The 11,912-nt window shown below is 47.2% G+C and overlaps 3 protein-coding genes across 5 annotated transcripts; 2 read left to right on the plus strand and 1 right to left on the minus strand.

Moving 5' to 3' along the window:
• Positions 1 to 772: 772 nt before the first annotated feature.
• On the plus strand, positions 773 to 5,123 carry LOC120690211 (putative MO25-like protein At4g17270). 3 transcript variants are annotated; one of them, XM_039972787.1, is made up of 11 exons: positions 773 to 971; positions 1,598 to 1,762; positions 1,841 to 1,959; positions 2,271 to 2,345; positions 2,858 to 2,951; positions 3,049 to 3,108; positions 3,294 to 3,359; positions 3,439 to 3,537; positions 4,236 to 4,280; positions 4,377 to 4,479; positions 4,621 to 5,123. In XM_039972787.1, exons 1-11 carry the CDS (start codon positions 861 to 863, stop codon positions 4,680 to 4,682), a joined length of 999 nt encoding a protein of 332 aa, XP_039828721.1. In that variant the 5' UTR covers positions 773 to 860; the 3' UTR covers positions 4,683 to 5,123. The 3 variants fall into 3 exon arrangements, with proteins under 3 accessions (XP_039828721.1, XP_039828722.1, XP_039828724.1); XM_039972788.1 differs by having other exon boundaries at positions 1,916 to 1,959; XM_039972790.1 differs by lacking the exon at positions 2,858 to 2,951 and having other exon boundaries at positions 3,039 to 3,108.
• Positions 5,124 to 5,153: 30 nt separating this feature from the next.
• On the minus strand, positions 5,154 to 7,074 carry LOC120690212. Its single transcript, XM_039972791.1, has 3 exons — positions 7,001 to 7,074; positions 6,433 to 6,835; positions 5,154 to 5,602 (listed from the first exon to the last, which is right to left on the minus strand). Exons 1-3 carry the CDS (start codon positions 7,013 to 7,015, stop codon positions 5,592 to 5,594), a joined length of 429 nt encoding a protein of 142 aa, XP_039828725.1. The 5' UTR covers positions 7,016 to 7,074; the 3' UTR covers positions 5,154 to 5,591.
• Positions 7,075 to 7,830: 756 nt separating this feature from the next.
• On the plus strand, positions 7,831 to 8,617 carry LOC120689244 (dehydration-responsive element-binding protein 1I-like). The gene is made up of 2 exons (XM_039971556.1): positions 7,831 to 7,944; positions 7,997 to 8,617. The coding sequence occupies exons 1-2, from the start codon at positions 7,831 to 7,833 to the stop codon at positions 8,615 to 8,617; spliced, it is 735 nt and encodes a 244-aa protein (XP_039827490.1).
• Positions 8,618 to 11,912: the final 3,295 nt, after the last annotated feature.

An 11,912-nucleotide genomic window follows, 5' to 3' on the forward strand; every position in this document is an offset into this window, starting at 1 on the left:
CCACAGCGTCCGGGATGGCGAAGCAGTAACCGGAGTTGGCGGACGGGACTCCGGTCACAGCCACTGTGGGGAATGGCGGCCTGACACCGTCTGACCCGGGCGCTGTGGAGGAGTGGTTGGATTTTAATGCCTCCGTACGGCGGGCGGGTGAGCGGAAGGGCCGTTTGTCCTTCCCGTCGATGGGTGGCCTCGAGCGAGGCGGAGTCAATCTGCTCTCTCGAGGGCAGGCTCGCTACCCTTGAGCGAGGCGGAGATGCTCCGCTCCCTCGAGGGTAGGCTTGCTACCCTCGAGTGAGGCGGAGAAGTGAGGCGCGGTCGAGGGCCTCGATGGGGAATCCTCGAGCAAGGCGGAGATTGTCCCGCGGGTTCAAGGGGGTGCGTATGGGCCGTACTGTGTATGTGGGCCGCGTATTGGGCTTCTTTGAGTCCTTTCCTTTCTTCTAAATTGGAAGGAGGTTGTAGGCCTTCGTGGGCCCGGTTGCCTAGCATGTGTTTCCGTTTTTAGGGTAATTTTAGTCCCCTGGTTAGGGTACCCCTAATCATGGTACCCGACAAACTGATTAGCACGAGCTGAATCTTTTAAGTCTAATTAGTCCATAATTAAATATTATTTATTAAGTAACAACGAAATATCCTACGATATCAAAACCCAAACTTTTTTCGCCAAATAAACACACCCTACTACTCTGGAGTAAAAAGAAAGAAAAGTGAGGGGGTTAAAAGCAAAAGCTAGGCGCGGCCAACAGACAGGAGACGGAAAAGGGCGTCGCAACCGCCCGAGGCCCCATAGATTGACGACAGTTGCTGCCGTCTGCCGGCCGGCGAGTCGACAGGGAAAATCTCCGAGGGGAGACCGCGAGATGTCCTTCTTCTTCCGCATGGCGTCGCGGCTGCGGCCGTCGACGCCGGAGGAGGTCGTCCGCTCCATCAAGGACTCCTTCCTCGCGCTCAACACCAGGACTCACACCAAGGTGATTTACCCAATCTCTCCTCCTCCCCTTCCCCTGCTTCTCGCGTCCCCGCCCGCCTCGCCTCCTGTTCTTGCGCCTTTTCTTTGGAGATCTAGAGACCGATCCATCCATGCGCGCCCGGTTCTGGATAGACCTCGGTGACGGAATCGGATGCAAAGCTGTGATCTTGGCGGCGGCTGATGTCCAGTTTCGCTGGTCATCTCAAGATCATGGTCGTTTGGTTCTCCCTCTGTGCCCTGGGGGATCATTTCCTTCCTTTTCTTTATAACCACAAGGAGTTCGGATCGGTTGTGGTACTCTCTTTGGTTGAAATGGGATAATGCAGAATCTCTGAACCCTTCATCGTGATGCTTGAATGAACCAGAGAATACTGATTAGTTAAATTAAATTGGTGGAGGAGATATGGAGTTAGGATGTCGTGTTCCTGTAGTGCTTTGTTCATCTCTACTGCGTTGACAGGATGCAATTTCTTTATTTCTTATTTCCCATGTTCCATGCTCCTAAAAGCTGCTAGTACCCTCAGATTATGCTGGTGATAAGGCTTCTTTGAGTTCTTTATCAGATTATGAAAACACAACTTGTAAACTGTTTGGTGCACACATGACCCGTATTTTCCTCATTGTTAGGCTCTGGAAGAGGTTGAGAAAAACATTGCATCCTTGAGATTGTTGATCTCTGGTGATGGAGAGGTGGAACCAAATCAAGAGCAGGTCCTGCAAATAACTATTGAGATTTGCAAGGAGGACATCATTTCCCTCTTTGTCCAGAATCTACCTTCCTTGGGTTGGACAGTACGTTGGCTCTTCAGTAAACCTCTTTACCTGTTTCCATATAATGACGTGTTGAACTGATTGCTTCTTTGGTGGCAGGTAAGAAAAGATCTGGTTCACTTCTGGTGCATTTTGCTTAGGCAGAAAAATGATGAAAGTTATTGCTGTGTGCAGTATATTGAAAATCATTTGGAGCTTTTGGATTTCCTTGTTGGTTGGTAAGCCATCCATTTCTTGATCATAAGATGTCAAATAAACCATTGCCACATGAATGTGATTTTTTGATGATGGTTTAGGTGGCCTCTAGTTGGCTAGATGCTTTTGCTCATCTCGCGTCACATATTCACCTTTATAGACTTTTCTAATTGTCAATGAGGTCTTAAATTAGTTGTGTGTAGCTAAAGTTTGGGCCTTTTACTCCTTGATTTCATCTATATGTGGTAACAGCTTGTGACTTTGTTCATCCATATTTTGTGTCTGCATGATGTCCTTTTATTTAAGCTTAACTGTTTAATTTTTTTTCTTACAGCTACAAGAACTTGGATATTGCATTGAACTGTGGGAATATGTTAAGAGAATGCATAAAGTACCCAACACTAGCAAAGTAAGGGTTCAAATTTCCCATTCAATTGTGATCCCCTTTTGTTTGCAGTTCATAGGACATTACACGAACCATGATTCATACAGCATACCTTAATAAATATAGTACTACATGCCTCAAAGAGAGAACAAACTTCAATTATCTATGTGTTGGGGTGTTCCTTGCTAAACTCTCCTTTTCTATAATAAGTAACACATAAAAGTTGCTTGCTCTCCGATGACGCATGATAATCGCTATAACAAGGAAAACCAGAAGATGGACAGATGATTTTTTTTTAAAAAAAGACTGGGAAGTCAAAAAAAGACAACACAATTGCAAGATTACAGGTTACAATGTACTAAAACCAGTTACATCTTTCTAGTTCCAACTTCCAAATGCATTGTGTCCTAACTCAGCCGTCAGACCAGAACTGTTCCATGTTCTCCTCGGTTGAGAACTTGAGATAGATCCCTAAAATCTAACTGAGTTCCCTAAATGTTAAACTGGATGCATTTGATTTTGAAGTGCTCTTTCAGATACATATTGGAATCTGGTAGCTTTGAACTGTTCTTTGAGTATGTTGAGCTGCCAAACTTTGATATTGCTTCTGACGCTCTGAACACCTTCAAGGTAAATCAATATGTGGAAATTTTATTTTGTGTAATTTGAACTCCTTTTGATGGTCGAAGAATCAATATTGATGGTCGCTTTGATAAGATTGTTGCAGGATCTGCTTACCAAGCACGAAGCTGTAGTTGCAGAGTTCTTGGGTTCCCACTACGACCAGGTCACTATCTTGTTCTGAGACACCTTTGTTCACTCCTGTCAATGATAAAAAGACAAATGACAGCAGAAGACATTTTTTAGATAAAGTTTCATTGAAGCATCCTCTAACGGTTGAATCAGACAACCAGCATGCCAGATATTCTGTTTGTTTTTTGTGTATCACTCTGATTTTTTAGTCTTTTCCAGTTCTTTGAACTCTACTCAAGGCTCTTGTTGTCGACTAATTATGTAACACGAAGGCAGGCAATAAAGGTTTGACTATTTTCACCTCACTATATTTTCGGCTCATTCACTTCATAAGGAAATTTATAGTGACAAATGTTGTTTTCAGTTCCTATCAGAATTTTTACTGGAGGCTCCTAACTCTCAAATAATGAAGCGATACATTGTGGAAGTTCGTTTTTTGAATATTATGATCAAACTTCTAAAGGTATTATCTATATTATTTTAACTCTTCTTTTGGAAATTACTTGAGAATATTTTTCATATAAACCATTGCACTATTCTGTCTCTTGCTTTTATATTTATAGCTTTCCTGTCTTGTTTTATTGTTGTGCATGCTTTACAAATTGAATGATTAAAATACTCGTTTGATTATACCAACCAGATTTTACACTATGAATTTGGAAGGGAAAAGGCACTATTGCAATTTGCATTAAATACAACGTTTCGCTAAACTTTCAAATGCCGAGGTCATCATGCATCAATACAGGTGCAAATTTTTTGGGTATAGGATCTGTTTGCTGAACCCTACTTGTATCAGTTGGCCATGATAGTTGCTTGCCAACTAAATTTTTTCCAACCTATGTATGTCTTCACAACTTTCAATTTTTTGGTACGCTTAATTTAGGTAGCTCTTGTGCTAGTTCTGTTTCTTGACAAGATGGGTGACACAACTTACGGGCTTGCTGAAAAAAAAGTAAAGGTTCAACAATTTAATTTCTCGTCATACATAAGACTGCACACCCTATCTGAAGAGTTTCAGCAGCTGGCCTTTGTTTTTATCTCATGAAGTGCATTAGACAAGTTATTACTGACAAATATGTTGGTACAGATGTTCCTGAACATCTTTCACGTGCTTCAAATCTATCATGCATTTCTGTTTCCACTAACTTGCACCTTTTGCAGGATTCAAGCAAAAATATCAGAATATGCGCCTTCCACGTTTTTAAGGTGTGTAATCTTTTGAAGAATTGAAGTGTACTTACATTTACATATGCAGCCGTGCATTTGAATGGCCCCTATTAACCATTTCCTATGCTCAAGCAGGTATTTGTTGCCAATCCAAACAAGCCTCACTGTATAATTGAAGCTTTGCTAGAGAATCGCCGTGAACTGTTGAAGCTACTTCACAATCTTCCTACCAGTAAAGATACTGTTGTGCATGAATGTCTTATTTTCCACATTGAACAACTAGGCCAGTTGGGGATCTAGACTCCAACTGACCAGCACGCCATAATGTTGAGGAATGATGGAATTATTGTAAGATTGTTGCTTTTCCTCCTGTGTACAGGTGATGATGAACTTGATGAGGAGAAAGACTTGATAATTCAGCAAATCCAGAAGCTGGCATGATCATCAGCACCGAACCTTCCAGTTATCGGCAATAGCAATGGTACCATGTCCTTTTGGAGGGCTTCAGAACCCGTCAACCATACCACCAGGAGGTCCAAAATCATGTATATAGCACTGCATGCATATAGCCACCAAGGGCTGCTGTATTTTTGGAGGGTTTTGCTGTTGGTCTCAGGAGCCGTGGCAGACGATTGTCCTTTTTGAAGGATTTGCAGTTGGTTTCGGGTGACCAGGATAAATGGATGTATATACAGGGAAAAGAGAGCCGCAGAGATTGAACTAACGAGAGAGTGAGTTTTCTTTGAGAGAAAAGAGACAAGGTGTAACCAATGTAAATTTGTAATGTGTTGTGTGCTGTCAGCAGATTCAGAGTATGTGTAATTGATGGTACCTTTGGAATAGAAATATCTAGTGCTCGTGCTTCCAGAACTTAAAACACCATGCAAATAGTTATGAAAATTCACTACAAAATTCTAATGTTGCAGAATATGCATATCCTATCATCGGACCTTCCCCAGAAGTACTCGAAGGATTCCTTGTAGCAAGACTGTTATACTAGGGAAATTCCAAGTTCAAGCAGGCAGCAGTAAAATTCAGAACCCGATAGCGCAGCAGCATACCATGCGGTACAAACACCGAGTTACAGAAGAAAAACAAATCAAACGACAGCAGCACGACCATTGTCTTGTTCACAAATGATCAGAATCCAGAAGCCTATCGCCAGGCTCAGAGCTCGTTAAAATGACAAATACTGTGGCTACCATGGTCTGATGGCCGGCCAGAACTTGGCTGATTTTCATGCTCGCTGGCCAGTGCCTGGGCCTCATCTACCGGCAGCACCCGCCGCAGCTCTTGCACCTGCGCCCGCTGCAGTGAGAATGCAGCGGAACCAGGATGTGACCCTTCTTGTCACGGAATGTCTGCAAATGCAAACGTAGTCCCAACAAGATGAGCATCAGTACCAGCATGATTAGAGCAGATAATACAAGTCTTAGTTTAAAAGGAAAACAACATAATACCTAAGAGGAACCAGATATGTTTGCATTAGGCACGCAAATTAAAACTGTGAAGAAAGATTGGAATCTAATGTTGTTTCAGTGCACATCTATTGGGGTTTTTAGTAAAATGGTTCGATGCATCCTAGATACATATGGTCTATTGCAGGACACGTTGCATGGATGAGGTGCTTATAAATCAATGATCCAATGTACCCATAACCATAACACACCACCAAATTATCAAGCAAGTAGGTTGTGTTCGAAGTTAGCATTGGATGGTACATGCATCACCTATCGTTCCTCAAACCAAACACACCACCAACAGATTTGCAGCAACATTTATTCCTGATACTACTACTAATCTAGGAGGACCGAGCAGATGCATGGACCTTCTGAGGAACTCGTATGAACACTTGGGTCCAGGCCCCAAACCCATTCTAGAACAGCTAAAATAGAAGAGTATGATATGAACAGAAAGCAATACTAAGTTTGCTACCCCAGGTTTCAAAGGTTAAGCAGGAAACGTGATGCAAATGGATAAGCCCGGGGCGATCAGGATCATGATTTCGGAATCCAAGTTTCCGAGCAGATAAAAAACTGCGTATGTGAAGGATTTCTAGATTGTGGCTGAGACACCCGGTCGTCGTCTATCTCTAATCCACCAGGACGCAACAACAAAGCAGTATCAGTAGCACAGTACTGATTGAGCTACTGTTTGCACTCATAGAGGAGGGATAGAAAAGGATGCGGACCTGGATGCCGGTGAACAGGTGGAACCACGGCTCCGAGCCCGTGCAGCGCGCGCAGTAGTAGCCCTCGCAGACGACGACGCGGAAGGTGTCGGGCCCGACGTGGTGCCCCGCACAGCGCGGCGGAGAAGCCGGCGCCGCAGCTCACGCAGAACGAGTCCCTGACCCCGCTGCGGGCGGGGCAATGGGCCGCGCCGGGCTGGGCCTGGGCCTGAGCCCCTTCGGAGGAGGAGGCGGAGGCGGAGGCGGCTCCGAGGACGACGACCTCATGCCTCCCCTGGCCGCGGTGGTGCGCGCCGCAGCAGTGGTCGCAGAAGGCGGCGGCGCAGGGCACGCAGAAGCGGTCCTCCCTGTAGGGCGCGGAGAAGTCCTCCGCGAGGAGCCGCCAGGCCCACGCGCCGCCGGCCTGCGTTCGTAGAGGAACACCCGCGCCGCCCACGGCACCCGTCAGGCGTCAGCGCTCGGCAGTGGAAGTGGAGCAGGCGAGCGAGATCGTGAAAAGGAACCACGCGGCGGCTGCCACTAGATCGCTACGGCGAGTAGAGAAGAGGAGAGGAGAAGAATAGCTCACCTCGGGTTTCGCCATTGCTGAGATCAAGGGGAGGGGATTGGGAACTGGGGTTCGTCCGGGGCAGAAGCGCAGACTGGTTAGGGCAAGGATAACAGTGTAGATAGGTGCTATCTCTTTAACATAAACAGTCAGCTTGAACAGGCAAGTTGTATAATAAATTATCTGTTTAGTTGTCTGCAAGGTGTTTAATTCATCTTTTGACATAAAAATTATGGTAATCTAGTGCATACTTGATGCTTATAGTCATTTTTATTGCATAAACGAGAGAATGCACAATACAATGAAACAAGATACTAATTGAATGACACACAAAATCAATAGAGCCAATCATCTATGCACCAAACCAAAGCCGTGTTTAGATGCCGTAAAGGCAAAACGTAAAATTTTTATAAATCGCTTTGCATGGTGTATTAAAGGTAGTCGAAAAATAAATTGCATTATAAAAATGGACTGTAAATCGCGAGACGAATCTAATGAGCCTAAAAAGGACGTGATTAGACACTAAATTGCTACAGTAAACATGCTCTAATGATGGATTAATTAGACTCATTAGATTCGTCTCGTAGTTTACAAACGAGATCTGTAATTAGTTTTGTGATTAGTCTATATTTAATACTTCAAATATTAAAGATTCATTGATAAAAACGCAAAATGCAAAATGATCTAAACACACCCCAAATTGAAAAAAATGCATGAGAAATCCAACACAAATCAATTCAACAGAGGTTACAAATAAAAAAATCATTAGCTTCAGAGTGCCCGCGGCCAGAGGCAAAGCGGCTGACGGCCTGCACGCGCTGCGCTCCTCGCGGCCAGGGGCAAGGCGGCCGATGGCCTGCATGCTTGCGGCCTGTAGCAAGCGTCGCCCGCCCAGGAACCAGGCACCAGGCGACCGGCGGCCTACCCACGCCGCTCCTAGCCAGGGCCTGTCGCTGGAGGAGGAGGTAGAATAGCAGGACAGGTGGCGGCCGGCGACCAAAGCCACGCGTGGGAGAGCCAGAGACGAGGCACCCGGTGTTCGGCGGCGTGCGCCAGCGCGGCCACGCGGGGGGCCGGTGCCAGTGGGTGTGCGAGGTCCGCGTGCCGGGCCGCGGTGGCTGCAGGCTCTGGCTCGGCACCTACGGCGCCGCGGAGGCCACCGCGCGCGCGCACGACGCCGCCATGCTCGGGCTCCGCGGGGCCTGCGGCGCCGCCGCGCGTCGCCTCAACTTCGCGGACTCGGCGTGGCTGCTCGACGTGCCGGCGCACGCCGCGCTCCGGGGAGCCGAGGGCGGCATCCTCCGCCGCGCCGTGGCGCGGGCCGTGGAGGAGTTCCTCCGGACGCGGCCCGCCGCCGAAGACGCCATGTCCGCCACCTCGGAGCCGCCGCCCGCGGCCGAAGACGACGACGACGCATCGTCCGACAAGAGCGACGACGGGACGGCCTCGCCGTTCAAGATGGACGACGTGCTCAGCGACATGGGCGGCCAACTTGAGTTGGCTCTCAGGCGATGGCAGCGGACCGCGGTGAGAGCCTCCGTGCGCAGCGGATCCACGCCGCCGACGCCGACCGGCAGCGGCTCGTACAACGCAGGGAGGGGCCGTCGCCTCGCGTTGGAGCACGAGCTCCTGCCGTAGACGAAGGAAGCGCCGGCTTCTCCCTCTCTCCATATTCAATGCTGTTCATTGTACTTCCTCTACAGATGGCAGTTTGGCCCGATGCCCATGGGGGCTCGAGACCCGGCCCAATTTAGCCCGACTCGAGCACGATCCGGGCCCGATTATTATTGGGCTCCGGGCGGCACGGGTACGATAGCCGGGCCGTGCCTAGGCCTCACTGTCAGCCCATGGACGCGTCCAGGCACGGCCCGAAAAAGGGCATCCCGATCAGTCCGATGGGTAGCACGATAGACCTGTTTAAATACTATGTTATCTATTATCAAATCCTATTTAAACATTTTCGGGCCGCCGGGCTGCCGGGCCAAACGGGCCGGCCCGGCCTGATTAAATCAATTTCGGGCCGTGCCTGGGCCGGCACTTCAGCCCATGGGCAGGCACGGCACGACCCGTTAATATTTTCGTGCTTAAGCGGGTCGTGCCTAAACGGGCTGTGCTTAGACGGGCCCGTGGCCACCTATAACTTCCTCCGATGCAAATAGACGACCCCGTCTCGGCGTTGTACTTGCCCTAAGGCTGGTGTGGGTTTATGGGAAGGACATTGGTGCTGTCCGATAGACAATTTCATGCTACCTCCGTTCCAAAATATAATAATCTTTTGATTTTTTAAAATCAAACATTTTCACCTTTAATCAATAATATATTTAATAATTATTATTTTTAATAAAAATATTACGATAGTGAATAAACTAACATCACTCTTATATTATCAATCTTTATATTTTCTATGGTGAAAGTTTAAAAAATTAACTTGAAGAAAACCTAAAAATAACTATATTATGGGAGGTAGTACGTTAACACGGAATCATAATATTAAAATGACTTAATAGATTTTGTAATGGGAAAAATATATTATAAGTTTCTTAGATGCATAATACGCTACGTCCTGTTGGTGGTTTGTATTGCCTTAGATGAGTTGATATTTCGAGGGGGTTCCTGCCCGCTCTTATATACTCTAGGAGAATAGTTACATGGCAATCCTAGTCGAATACTAAGCAATATTATAGTCCTTATATTTTAGCTTATGAGATGGTTGTTTCGCGAGGCAATCACGCCATTCTCTCTTCTCTCTCATCCACATCATAAAAAAATCAACATGAAACTTCATGAGACGACAGTTGAGATCGCTTACGTACGTGTAGCAATATCCTTATACTTATGGCTTAGGTCTAGACCGATGGAACATTCCAGATCATACAAGTGGCACGTTCGTGTGAGTGCAAAACCTAATGTTCATTATAACCCTGTTTTCTTTATTTACTTTAATTTGGTATTCACAATAATTTGGTCATCTTCGTTGGTGGAAAGTGGAAACAACTAGGATTAGCCATAATTTTCTATGTTCTCTTATGTTATGAAATGTGATGCATGAAGCTTCAAAAATATTGTTTGCTTTAGTAGGTTAAGTATGCATCATATCATATTTGGTTAATTAGTCTCACTCTTGGTATAGGCTTACTATTTATAATTTTTCGACCAAAGTCACATTGCCTAGCATTTTATTGAATGCTTAACAGAGCAGATGTTTACATTCGGCCAATTCCTGCTGGGGACGCCAGCATGGCAAAATATCAAAACAGAGCCAAAAAAACAAACTAGAACAGAACTAGCTGGGAAACCTGAGTCACTCTACTACCTCTAGAGAAGAACGCTAAAAGATCATCCACAAACAGAAACAGGGATGCAAGGAAAAACAGCGAGACTAGGACACTAGGTCGCTACATTGAGACCCGCCACCAGCTTGGCTATATATGATCTCACCAACTTGCAGCTTCTCCTACTTCACGAACGGGCTCCATATTGCTTGAGCATCGACACCATCTTGTGAGAATATATAAGGCGAATTGTATGTTTACTCATGAGTACGATTTCATATCATATAAATCATTGGAGATGATAGCCTATAGGTAACTTTTATCTTAACCAAATAGAGTTTGCCTTACATTTTGACACTCAGACAAAGCTAGAGACCGAAGAGTATTTTTTTTAAGTAAACAGCAGGAGCACTGCTATATCATTTAAGAGAGAAAGCAAGAAGAGTTTAGAGACTAAAGAGTAATTACAGGCTTAGTCCACCCGTATATGCCACATGGGATCCATATCAACGTTTGAAAATTCATATGAGAGCACATCCATCAGCAAATGGAACCCTGCATACAAGAACAGCCATGCGAGCATCCGGAAGCTTAGCACGTAGACGTTGTAGTCGAGCACCGAAGCCTGGTGCCTGCTTCGTAGATCGAACGCTGTCCAGGTCCCTACTTAATTGGACGAGAGCGCCTTGCGGACCCTGGAGCCCACCCTAGCCTTCCCCTTGGTCTGCGGAGCCTTGTCCCCAGCCTTCGCGTCCGCCGCGGTCACCGTTCCCGCCTTGACGTCCGGCGGTGGCGCGGGCACCGGCGGCCCCGGCGGAGCGCTGGCAGCGGCCTTCTTCTCTGCGACGGCCGGTAAGCGCACAGGAACCGGCTGCGGAGCCGTGGCCGCGGTGGCGGCGCCAGCCGGTGCCGGCGGCGCGAGCGGCTGCGGGGGGGCCGGCGCCGGCGGGCCGCTGTGCTTAGGGGCAGGCCCAGGCGCGGCGCCGGCGCCGTCGCCGGCGGGCTTGGCAGCTCCGCTGCTGTCCCCGTCGTGGTGGCGGACGGTGAGGCGGCGGAGGGGCCGGAACGCCGGCCGGGCGTGGAAGGCTCTCTGAAGCCTGTCGCAGATGCTCGGCGGCTTGCCAGCCGCGGGGTGCGCCGCCGCAGTCTCCTCCGCCTGCATGACGTACAAGCTTCAAGCTTGCACTGGGTGTGCTCTTCGGAGGAGCGGCAGAGCGAACTTTTATAGGCAAATGGTAGCTTAATGCCAGTGGTTACGTGAACCATTTGGAATGGAATGTGGAAGTGGTACTGTGGACGTGCACTGCATTTTGCATCCATTCTTTTCACTGATGCTCTGCGCACAAAACGAGCTAAAGAGAGCATCAATGAACCGACGAGAAGCGGCATCACATTCGCCAGACAAAAGGCTGCTTTTACAGGTTATAGAAGGCAAGCTAAACTATCGCCTGTCGAGATCTTTCAGAAAGAATCGGAAGTGAACTCCGTATCTGATATCTCCGTGTAGAAGTGAACTCGTTTCCAAAACTGACAAAGGCGGCTTTTCCTGCACTGATCTACAAGCACACCACTAACATCAACTAGTTTTTTGAAGACACTAACATCAACTAGTATATCAACGTTCTCGCAACAACTTACTTCGTTTCCAAGTTTTCTGTTTC

Source organism: Panicum virgatum, chromosome 9N (genome assembly GCF_016808335.1).
Source record: "Panicum virgatum strain AP13 chromosome 9N, P.virgatum_v5, whole genome shotgun sequence".
Lineage (NCBI taxonomy): Eukaryota > Viridiplantae > Streptophyta > Magnoliopsida > Poales > Poaceae > Panicum > Panicum virgatum.

Coding starts and splice junctions, on each gene's coding strand:
- LOC120690211 (XM_039972787.1), top strand. CDS start 861: ATGTCCTTCTTCTTCCGCATGGCGTCGCGGCTGCGGCCGTCGACGCCG. Junction 2,346..2,857: donor AAGTACCCAACACTAGCAAA/GTAAGGGTTCAA, acceptor GTGCTCTTTCAG/ATACATATTGGAATCTGGTA. Junction 3,109..3,293: donor TGGGTTCCCACTACGACCAG/GTCACTATCTTG, acceptor AGTCTTTTCCAG/TTCTTTGAACTCTACTCAAG.
- LOC120689244 (XM_039971556.1), top strand. CDS start 7,831: ATGGCCTGCATGCTTGCGGCCTGTAGCAAGCGTCGCCCGCCCAGGAAC. Junction 7,945..7,996: donor GCCTGTCGCTGGAGGAGGAG/GTAGAATAGCAG, acceptor CGCGTGGGAGAG/CCAGAGACGAGGCACCCGGT.